At 37.6% G+C, this 12,133-nt stretch overlaps 1 protein-coding gene across 1 annotated transcript in view; it reads right to left on the reverse strand.

Annotated features, from left to right (window-relative positions):
- The window catches only part of adamts3 (ADAM metallopeptidase with thrombospondin type 1 motif, 3), a gene marked incomplete at its 3' end in the record, with an annotated part of 147,069 nt that overhangs the window by 52,799 nt on the left and 82,137 nt on the right, over nt 1-12,133 (reverse strand). Inside the window, exon 8 of the mRNA XM_083912903.1 lies at nt 4,975-5,080. Within this exon, the coding sequence (XP_083769029.1) occupies nt 4,975-5,080 (106 nt within the window). The remainder of the gene's footprint in view (nt 1-4,974; nt 5,081-12,133) is intronic.

Here is a 12,133-nt window from a genome sequence, read left to right on the forward strand (position 1 = left end):
ATTGATTAACAGATTATTTTCTAAAGCTCATTTTCATTTATCACAAACCTGAATAAAAAGGCACAGCTTCTCTCTTTTCACTGAGAAATCATTGCTGATTTTTATTAATGATTTAGTTCAAGGGAATAACCAATAGCATGAATGCACCCAAAAAGTATTAGATAAAAGGTTCGTGCAAATGTTAGGTACTGTGCTCTGTTACAGAACTGAAAAACAAAAATGATGGTTAGAATTCTTTTAAACCAGGAGATGTCAAAAAACTTCATGAAAAACAAAAATTGACATTCAGATATAAATTTGTGAAATAACTTTTTTTTCTCTAGAACTAAAAACTTGCTCTGAGCTGTTTATGGATCATAAGACGCTGACGACTCACAGTTAGTCCCACTGAAATAACCGCAGAAACAATTGTATACTGAGAAGGATAATTGAAAACATTCCCAGGATTTGACACGCTTCTGAATCCCATCCATCTTTCTTTTCTTTTTCTTTTTTATAAATGTCATGCTAGTGAGTGGACAATAGAGAGACGGCTGGAAATGAGGGGAGACAGGGACAGGGACGACGGGCAACAAAAGTCTCCAGCCAGAGTCGAACCAGTGTCTCGCTCACAGGTTGTTGAGACTGGGAGCCTGTCAGAGTATGTATAATATATGTAATAATATATATTTAAAATGTTTCAAAAATAATCCAACATCAACTGGAGATATTGCAGTCTCCTTATTATTATTACTTCTTTTTTTTTTTGTGCTTTCAACCATATTAGATAGTCTTCACCAATTGATAAGATTACTGAACATGCCTACCGAGCACAGGACCAGGGGCCCATAAGGTCATAAAATTTTGCTGAAAAAACAGACTATGGTCACAAAGAGATGCTACATGACCACAAGTATACACAAAACAACCAAAAAAGACCACAAAGAGACAAAAAAATGATTATAGGGATGCAAAACGACCACAAAGAGACGGAAATAATCAACAAATGACAAAAAACGAAGACACAACAAATGTATTAAAATAGATGCAAAACAATCACAAAGACACACAAAACAACTAAAAATGGTGGTAAAATGAGCACACAGTGAAACAAAATGACTACAAATTTGCTAAAAGTCGACTCTTTGAATTTGGATGTGTTCCTACGTAGACAGAGTGGGGGGCCTCTTAGATGTCTGTGCCCAGGGGCCCATTGTCTCAGAATACGTCCACATCTTCATCAGCTGATGGGTATTTGGTATTGTTCTATCAAACTACTATCTCTGAAATACTTTAAAAAATAATGGATACAATCCCAACAAATACAGCTCCATCTTTATGACGACTGAGCAAACTCCATCTGCTGATAATGATATCTCAGAGTTTTAGAAAAAGCTAGTTAATGGGCCTACAGTTGGAATTTTTCTGTTAAAACGATTTAGAAACAACTTTCATACTTCAAATTGTTGTCATAAAAGAGAATATATAACTGAGATAAACACTGGCCAACTTTGAAATTTATGAAAACGTCCTTCCAATTTCTTGTAGTTCTGCTCTGCTTTGATGACAAACATTCCTCACTTAATGGAATTTAGAAGATAAAACCCACAGAAGAGTACTTACTGATTCTGATGAAGAAGCTATGCTACAAGCCATTTATGATGTTTATGTATTGATGCACACAGACTGTTGATACCTGCCGCTGGTGGGTTTGAGAAAATCAACACGTTCTGTTTTTAAAAATAATTGGACCCAGCAGACTTTGCTTACAAGGTCATTAATGTAACTGTCATATACCAAACATCTTCGATAAACAGCTACGAAGAAGTGGTTTATAAAGAGGACAGATGGTGGTACTCTTTGTTTGTGAGTGCGGCTCCTTTGGGTTTCAGCAATTATTATGCATCATTCGCCTTCTTATTCGGTTCTTTCCAATAGCTGCGTCTCCTGTCAGACATGTCGCTAGAATGAGTTGGAGACGATATTCTTTGTTGTTCCCCACTCTACAACACAACACAGCCTGAAAGAACAGTGAGAGAAAGTTAGAAATAAAAAAAGTTTGCACAGTGTTCTCATTGTGCACGGCTGTACATCCTGCACTGTCTTTGCTCCGAATGAGAGGTCGTGTTCTGCTAACAGAAAGTATGCATCAATAAATATGTGTGTCAGCAGCTGAGGCGTCAATGCCGTATGTTCCAGTGTCATCGACACGTTCCTATTCAGGTATATTTAGAAATGCATTAAAGTGCTTCTGCAGCTCTGCTATCAGTTTGTGAAATTGGCACTGCCTCTCACATTTTCATTTTGTTTAGTAAAGGTATAAGAAAAAAAAAATGAAAACATATTGTGCGAAACATACAGGACTCAGTGTGCATGTTTTTATTTTTTTCATATGATGTTTCTAAAGAAGTAATGCAGTGACTCCTCACAAATTTAAAATCAACGGTTGAAAGCGCTAAACAGCAAAAGCAAAATATGCTTTTAGAGTGACCTCTTGGTTAAAGACGTGTGGTTTAAAGCTCCGGGGAAAAAACTAGTAATTGGATTTTTTTTTCCAGGTCAGGAATAAACTTTCATGCTCATGAATGCTTCATTTTTGCTTCATATACTTAAATTAGTTTGACATTAAATACAAAGGAAGAATAAAAAATCATTGGGTGAGTTGAACCTTGTTGGTTTAGTTTGTTGCATAAGTATGGAGGTCCCATACTCTGCCAATTTTCAGGTTGGTATGCATTTTGGATTTCTACTAGAACATGTTTGCCTGTTTTAATGTTAAAAGATACCACACAAAAGTGTTGCTGCAGTATAGCTCTGTTCCTCTGTCACACGTACTCACTGCAACTTTTTTAAATCATTCTGTCATCTTTCTGCCATCATTCTATCAATAAATATGGAAATATTACTTGTATTTCCCATAGACTCTAATGTGTTTTCTCAAATATAATTGGATTTGTTTTAAAGTGAGTATTCACTCCTCTTTTTTGCATTAGCGCCTATAGGTCTTCTGCTTTGTTTTCACCAGAGAGGGGGCGCTGCCTTTTACGTGACGTAGGGTTGCTCTCAATCAAATTCTTCAAAATATTTTTTTCCCAATGCCAGTTTCTGTTTTTTTAGGTAGTTTTTATCACAATAAAGGTTGCTGATCATCAGACAAGTTTGAGGAATGGCAAGAGAATCGTCAACACTTCACAAACTTTAAGATGTCTTTTTTCTGTCTCCGCCTCGTGGAGCCATTCATCTCCTCAGCTTAGGAAGAACATATTGTCAAACATCGTCCTCCTTCCTGTCAGATGTTCCTTAGTTAAGAAAGAATTCAATTCAATTCCTTTTTATTTATAGTGCCAAATCATATCAAAAGTTATCTCAAGACACTTGACATATAGAGTAGGTCTAGGTCACACTCTTTGACTTATTTATGATTTACAGAGACCCAACAAATCCTCCCCTGGCATCACCAGGCTAATCATAAATGCAACATACCTCTTGACGCAATCGGATAGACCTACAACCAATCAGAGCCATGAAACGTGATGTACCAATCACAGCAACAACAAGGCTGTGCTTGCTGTTGAAACTGAATTCTACAGCAGCTGTGTGTGTATAGTACAGCTCCGGGTTTCGTTGATTTTATGTTTTTGTCTATTGATTCCTGAAAATAAAACCCTTTCTTCACTTGTCCCCGGTGAGATGCACAGCGACAACCATGAAGTTTGAGGTTTTGGTGTCTCGCCCGGGGCCATTTCAGCAGGATGGATCCTTGCCGTCTCAGCTGGTTAACTCTGTCAAACAGCTGCTGCTCCTGCTGGAGAATAATTTATCTATTCCCTTAACCAACATCATCCCTCCCTTTCCAAGTCATTTCCATTTTAACAAGCTCAAACTAAAACAGCAACAAATTTAGGTTTCGCTCTGCAGCATGTAATGTCAACGTGATTTTTAATTAATTAATAAGTATTTTAAATAGTTTTTTATCAACAAAAGGAAGAAAAAAGGGAAAAAGAAAATGCTCCAAATATCAAGAGTAATAATTATAATAATATAAATAATAATAATAACTTTTTAAATAATAACTTTTGCAGTTGCAGTAGTCCAGTTTTGCAGACTTCTCTGTTATAAAGGCAGTGTAGGGGGGAAATGTTTTTTTGGCTGCAGGGGATTTTTTTCATTGCAGTCAAGTGGTTCACCACAAGGACAAACTCTGCTGTACTGTTCCCTTTCCAGCTCTAATCATGAACCATCCACAGTTCTATCCTGGCTTATTTGATATGTTCCGTACACTGAAAACCCACCTTCAGTAGCAGCAGCAAAGTGCAGCCTGTGGTGAGCTACTACAAAATGTTGCAGTGGACGTTTGATTCTGCAGCAAAATTTCTGCAGCATGTTGGGGATAGTTAACACATGAACACACTTCCCACCTGCAGGAAAACGCTTCTCAGGGTGAATCTACTCCTTGCTAATTGCAGCGTTAATTTTCTTAATAAACTGCATTGTGTTTCTGGTGTAAAAGTCTCTGCAGGCTTCAATAATTTTGAAGTCTTGAGAGAGGAAATTGAGAGTGAATGTTGTTGTTGCGATCTGTACTTCAGAAGGGAAATATGTTGCAGGAAGTGCACACTACAGTTTGTCTAAGATGTATTCAAGGGTGGGAAAAGAGAAAGGGCGACATAACAACAAACAGTGGCGGAGTGCTTGTGTTTGGACATGTGCTCGATAAATAAACCATGAAATTCAATAAAAGACTAAGATGTTCACTCTCAGAGTGCTCAAGGCCAATCTGCTTAAAGGTCCCCCATGTCAGTTAAAATAGAGATCATGGTGAAACAAAGCCCCAGGCATACATTCATACTTAAACAAGGCTGTGGTATTCAGCGGAAGGACAATCGTTTCCCAAACGCATCCCAAAACTTTCAAACAGGAAGAGGAACATGTAGGTTTAGGAGCTCCAAACACCCTACAGAGACAACAAAGAAGGAAGAACAGAAGAAGACCTACACATGTCCGGTCTCGTGAGCCACAACGAAGGCTGAAGAGAAGCCATCTTCATGGTTGAGGGTGCAGCTCCGGACTGGGTGGCACATTCCTGTGACAGGAGCATAACCTGAAGGACAGCAGGAGAATAGATTAAAGTCATTGTAAGGATTTATTAAATAAGAAAAGTCAAACTGACTTCATTTAAATAAAGAAAATGTTGACATTAATGATCCATCATGCTTGTACCCTTCCTTACTTATTCCCTTTTTTTGGTATGGCTGCTTAATTCAAATGTTACCTAGTCCTAATTGCATTACAGCAAACCTACCGTATCTCTAGAAACATGTAGTTTGAGCGTCCATTTAGGGGGGAATTGTAGCCAGAATGCGTGATTTCCTTATGCTGCATTAGTTATAGGAAGGTAGTGGGAGTGGATGGCTGGACATACAACACACGGGACTTTGACACCAGAGACTGGGGGTTAAGATGCCACAATGTTGGGTTGGTGTTAGATTTAGGCTATTACGGAAAGATGGTGGTTTTGGTTACAAGTCGAAGAAGTCAACACTTTCCTTCTCATGCTAGCAGTCGTCCCCGTTTTGAAGAGTGGTGAGGGTGGTGGATGGGGCATAACAGATCAAAGTGTAGTATGCAGACTACATGAGTACAATAGAATAGAAAATGAATACATTGAAGACTTTCAGCTTTCCAGTCAGACCCAATTTATGCAACTCCGAGATTGTTTATGGACCCCAGTAGGCAGAAATATTAAACGACTCTATTAACTTAGAAGAAAATAACATATTTGTACTGCAAGAGAAAATTGGCACGGTAACATTTTGTCTTACTTTCCAGAAGATGATGGAGGTGATTCAGCACGGCAGGAATGAACCATTGTATGCTTGTCAGCTTCATGTTTATTAATCATGGTTTAAATGCATATTTTTAGTTGTCCTAATGTTTCCTGCTGTACTTTATTTGCATAATGTTGTATCAGTCGCCACATGGTTGACATTAGAAACGGACAGTATGAAAGCTACAGATCTCAGCAATGACGGACCTTAATTGTGCCAAAATGAGGATGAACATGTGTTTCGTCACGCAGTCCTCGCTCTGTGCTGTTGTTTTACCACTTTACTGACCTACTGTGGCTGCAACATAATGAGGAGACAGTCATCATTTTTTGGAAAAGAAGGTTAATAGCTTTTACAAGATGTGAATCAAACACTTCCAGGCAAAGATAGACATCAGGGAATATTGATTTTGGCACATCAGTGCAACTAATAATGGGCTGTCCTGACTTCAAAATAAACCCATTGATCATGTAGACATCCAAACCATCTTTTCATCATTTCTCTGAGTGAACTTCTTGAATGAAAGGATGTCCCCTATTTTCAGAGTTTTTGCTTTGAATTATAAAGTTTTATCTTTTCAATTCTTAAGTTTAGTCTGTTTCTTTTGCAAAAAATTAAGATAATTCATGTTGGGTTTTCTGCAGTCTAGTCGAAAAATCCATATATTATTATCCATTTATGACTGTATTACAACCAATACGATATACCTATTGCCTGGAATACCCATTTTGGAGGTCATTAATCTTTTAAACAGTTCCAACTCTACCATAAATATAAAAAGTGGAGCTAAAATTAAATAAAATACAAAAATACAAATACAATGTAAGAAAAGTAAACAAACTAGAAAAATTAAAACCAACAAGAGACTAAACTCAAGTCAAATCGGAAAAAAAACTTGTCATATTGAATGAAGAATGAAAAAGAAAGATTTGAATGGAACAGCAAATAACAACCCTGAAATGACCGTGCTGTGTGGCAACCAGGAGGCAAAACACTGACAGTGCTACCCCAGACATGATTGACTTTTCATGCGTTATGCTTATGCAAGAGTGCAATTTCCTCTGGGAATTGGTAGGTACACTTTTCAAATTCATTTTGTCCCCCTTGCATTTACCGAATGGTTAAATCTCTTTCGGTCCAGCTGACATACAGTAGTCTAAAGAGAAAATACTTGGCAGACATCGATTACTCTCTGAAACTTTTTTTGTAAAGGGTGTGCAACTCTCCTGGGAGGCTGCAGTCTTAGTTAAAACATCCTATCCCATTCTGCAGCCAATGAAGGCGAGGCCACCAGCCTTCCAGGTGTAAATATTTCCCCTCAGGTAGCACACACACACACACACACACACACACACACACACACACACACACACACACAGAATTACTACATTCACGACAATCGACATTGTGCCATGTTTTTCTCTTTCAGGAACTTAACATATTATTAACAGGATGAATCCTATACTCACATCTCAACTACATTATTGTCTCAAAGATATGTCAAAGGTTAGAGCTTGCCTCGTTTTTTGGTTTATTTTTTGTGTATAAATTGTATTCTTGCTTTTGTTATCCTCTAATCAACAGGCTTTGGGGTTTGCGAAAGGGGAACCCCCCCCCCCCCCCCCAAAAAAAAAAAAAATACACAAAAAACAAACAACTGACTGAAGCGCAGGAAATTATATATTTTCGTGGATTTGGGCAAAGAAGAAAGAAGGAGGAGATAAAAGGGTGTTGGTCAGGGGTGAAGGAAGTATGGTGGAGGCAATGGCAGTCAGAAAAGGAGAGGAATAAAAGTTGGGACACAGCTTGAAGGCTGACAGAAATCACAAAACCAGTGATCTCGGTTGTAGGAAGCACTGAAGATGAATAATGTATGGACTTAAAGATTATTCTCTCTGATTGATATAATATTAAACTTTATGTATCCCTCTTGGGGTAATTCAAATGTTCACTCTGTTTATGCACATATCATGGAGAGATGTCACAGTGAGGGGGCTGCACATGGACAGGCACTTCTGAGCAGTTGGGGGTTTGGTGCCTTGCTCAAGGTCACCTCGCAGTGCCCAGAGGGTTAACTGGCACCACTCCAGCTTCCAGTTCACCCTCTGTATACTTGGTTCGTCTGGGAATTGAACCCATGACGCTTCAGCCTTTCGCTCTGAATATGACTAGAGATAACCATGCTTTACAGTGCATGAAGAGTTCAAGCTGAAATATTAGATTATTCCACTTTTTAAAAAAAAACTTTATTATCTGATTTGGTGGATGTGCCCGACAGCTTGGGTCAATATGCTGTGATTACAACGATAGCCTATTGGACAAGAAAGAGAGGGATCAATCCCCATCTCAAGCGAGGGCTAGAAATAAACAAACACCCAGTGCAAACATGTCCTGGAAAGTTGAAATTGTGAGGTTTTAATGCAGCTACTGCCATCTGTGCCCTCGACCAGAAAATGACAGAGGTTTTACATCAAACACCTTGCAAACCTGCAGTCCACAATTAAGAATGCTTTACCAACACAAACTCACACATTGAATTTTCCTTTGACCAATGTTTTTCAGAGGGAAAAGATTAACTGACTCTCATAGTTCTTCATAAAAATGATAGATTCTCTATTCTAGATGCATGTTTCTAGATATGCAAGAAATATGATCTTAGCTAAGTGATATTCATATAAATGCCACTTACAAGATATACTGTAGGTGCTGTATAGACTTAATCAGTAACCTACAACATGGATTTTACTCACACTGTTAAGCTAATTCTGTAGGCCTAACTAAATGTTAAGCCTACCCTTTAAAAATAAACCAGAGGCTTAACATTTATATTATTATAAATATTATTAGTATTTCTACTGAACAACTGCATTCTTTACACTAAGAATAAACATCTCCATTGATGTATTTAATGGCTAACAACAACGATCTGGCTAGCAGTAAAAGCTAACGTTAGCGTCCTTCAAAACACTAGTTTCATGTACAATAATACATTTTAAATTTTTTTCGCACAGCTTTGACATAAATTGGCTTTAAAAAGTGTAAATGATGTCATTGCAAGTACTGTAATGAACGTACAGCAGGGTGAGTTTTAAAAGTGGGAGAGGAGCCACTGATTACAGAAGTATTCTTCCCTAATAACAATTCCTATTTAAAAATATCATCACGCAAGAGTCATCTGCATAATTTTACCATTGTACATGTTTGTATCTTTAATAATTTAAAATTGGGGGAAAAACAAGTGTGGCACCCCTGAGAGGGAATGGCCACATTAATATTATTTTTTATAACATGTCATGGGACACTTTCATTAATATATGTATTTATTTTCATTAATTTTATTTAAATATCGAGAACCATATGAAACGGGTCATTTTATTTTGAATAGAAGTGGGGCGGAACATTTGCGGTTGCTCCAGGTGTTTGGGGGGTACGTTAAAGGAGCCCCACCTTCCGCTGCTACCTCAGACACGTTCTGGAGGAAAACGGAGACGCATGGTGTCCCTATTACTCCGCTCTTCACCTGCTTCTACAGGTCGGTAAAAGGTGTGAGAACCGGACAATGTTGTTTGTGTTGTCGCCTTTTATCTATGCTAATGTTAACAAGAGAGTTTAAGACGGTTTGCTTAAGTTATTTACAGGTAAAATGCACTAGAAACGGGAGAAAGTTCCCGAGCGCCCGCCAGTACGGGGCGAGTTCATTCAGGTCAAATGCTCATTAATGAGAGTCTGTGCCTATTGTACACTCTAAAAAAACCAAAGGGTTATGTTTTCTATCTTTTTTTAATTTAAATATATTTTTGTTAATGTAAATATTTACAGTTATGTTTTAAAGTGACTGAGTTTATTAGCTAGTGTAGCACAAGCACTATGAGCACTTTTGTGTAGCTAACATGCAATTAAAGGGTTATTCCAACATGCTGGATTTTCATGATATACTGTGGATAGTGATTTCTACCAGTAAAATACTGAATTGGACAAACGTGATGAATTTACTGATAATGTTTACTGGACATAACTGTGTAGGAGAAGAAATGTGATAAATGTGATGATTAGAGAAACTGAAATAGCTAAAGAGATCATATTTCACTGAGATTGTGGAATAGTGTGTAAATAACTAAGAACTAAGAACCAGCTGAATTGCGTAGTGAAAACTTGTGTAGTGTTTACATGGCTAATATTTTGTGTAAAAATAAATGAGACACGTTCTGGAGGAAAACGGAGACGCATGGTGTCCTTATTACTCCGCTCTTCACCTGCTTCTACAGGTAACATATTTGTCACCACGGTCCTCATCCTTGGGACCCGTAACACAAGCACTAATAGCTTCTGAATCTGATCTAAAAACTGACCCAGAACCCAAAAGTGAGTGTACAAACACAGAATAGCATGACATTTCTTTTTAATCTAAGAGCCAGATATCTTCTAACACAGTGGCTCAACTTGTGATCAGCTTGCTTCATGTGCATCCAAGTCCTGGAAGTGCAGAAAATGAATCTTACTTGACCTTTGGAGCCCTTCACACCCAAAATTATGTGAACTTTGAAATTACATACATAGTCTACTGTAAGTGCCAAACATGTAAATGTCTATATTCAAGAAAATTGTCTTGTCAAGTTATTTAAAGCTTTCTCAACTGGACATAAGTGACCTGCCTTTTTTCTAAGCACATTTTGCAATCAATTTAAATAGACATTTTCCACCCCTCAGAATAAGATGATGCTCTGTGCTCTTAAAGCAGAGACAGCAGCAGCATCAACAACCTTTCATGTGCTCTGTTGTCTGTGAGGTGAACGTATATTTAAGTCGTACTAACAGGTTGTTTTGAGCTGGATAAAAGACCATTTTTTTCCTTTTAGAGAACTGTCTCTATTGTGGCATCTGATTAACCAATTAAGTGCGTATGTGTGTAAGTAGGTTTACTGAAGGCTTAGGACCTGCAGGATCCCAACCTTGACAATAGGTTTTTTTTCGTTCCTTTGCTGTTTCATAGATAAAATTTGCTTTTTAGGGAAGTCAGAAATGGCATTTCCATTCCATTTTTACCATCAACCTCTTATTATCTGTTCACCTCTGTGGGGTGAAATGGGCTCAATTGTCTTGTTTATTTCAGCCAGTGAAAATGATTCAATTTTAAAACATGTCACACTCAAACAGAAAAGCGTAATGATATCTTGCTTACAGCGGGGCTCTGCTTATCAAAATATAACAATGGCTCAAAGGAGGACTGCAGAGATGTGATTGTAAGATGTCACTTCCCTAGACAGCAAGGTAATAATCCTGCCATTGACTGGTTGAGTCCTACAGGACACCATGAAGCCAATCATATCTTTATGTCCTTGATAACTAAGGCTGCTCGTGTGGGAATTGTCATATTTGATTGATTTTCCTGAACAACTGACCAGGCAAGCAGCTATTGGCTTATTCCTCCCAATAGATTTCCGATTGAAACTGGTGAAACACAGCTAAAGGATATGTCATCAAAACCCCCTTTGTATTCATTAAACTGCAAAACATACTCGCCGTAAACACGCCAATTCAATTTGAGAATTAATTTTCCTCTTCACTGTTGGGAAATAACTGTTGGCTGGCTGTAGATGGAGGATGGAAGTTGCAAGTACTTCTCTAATGTGTCTTTTACTGTTCTGGGAAAAAACGAGAAGGAGCTTAAAAACATTTGGTTTAGCACATAAATGAAATAAAGAGAGTGGGGTGGGTGTAAGAACACTTTAGTGCCGCAAGTGTCGTCCGTTCTTTACTCTTAAATCATAGTTCAGTTGATAAAAACTGTAGAAAATTTTGTATGGTAATAGGAGGAAATCTGCATTAAGAGGCTCAACAAAGAGATAAAAGTGGTAAAAATAGGTATTATAGCCATTAACACTTAACACTTAACACCGTATTATGACACTACATTTGCCACAGCTTGTAATCTTTTAAGAAATGTTAAGGACCATAAAAGACACTCTTCTGCACCCAAGAGTTTGGAGACTCAGAGTGTTCAATATTTAATACATAAATAATGGATAAGCACAAAAAATATATATTAACCATTAAATGTGAGATAATCCCTCATGTTAAACTATGAGCTCAACATTATAAAATGTTCTTTTCTTTTCATAAACTACTTGCAAATGTTTTTTTCCATCAGATTTTTTACAAACACTTACAAACTCCATCCTTTTTCTCTCCATCAAGACACACAGTTATGGTTATGGCTGTCCGCTCATAGAGCGGCCATTCACATAAATGGCAATAACATTACATAAGAGTGAGCTTAGTTTTTTTTGTTTAAATTGTGTTTTGATTATTTAATAAAAGATTACGTA

This window comes from Echiichthys vipera (assembly GCF_963691815.1).
Source record: "Echiichthys vipera genome assembly, chromosome: 4".
Taxonomy (NCBI): Eukaryota; Metazoa; Chordata; class Actinopteri; order Perciformes; family Trachinidae; genus Echiichthys; species Echiichthys vipera.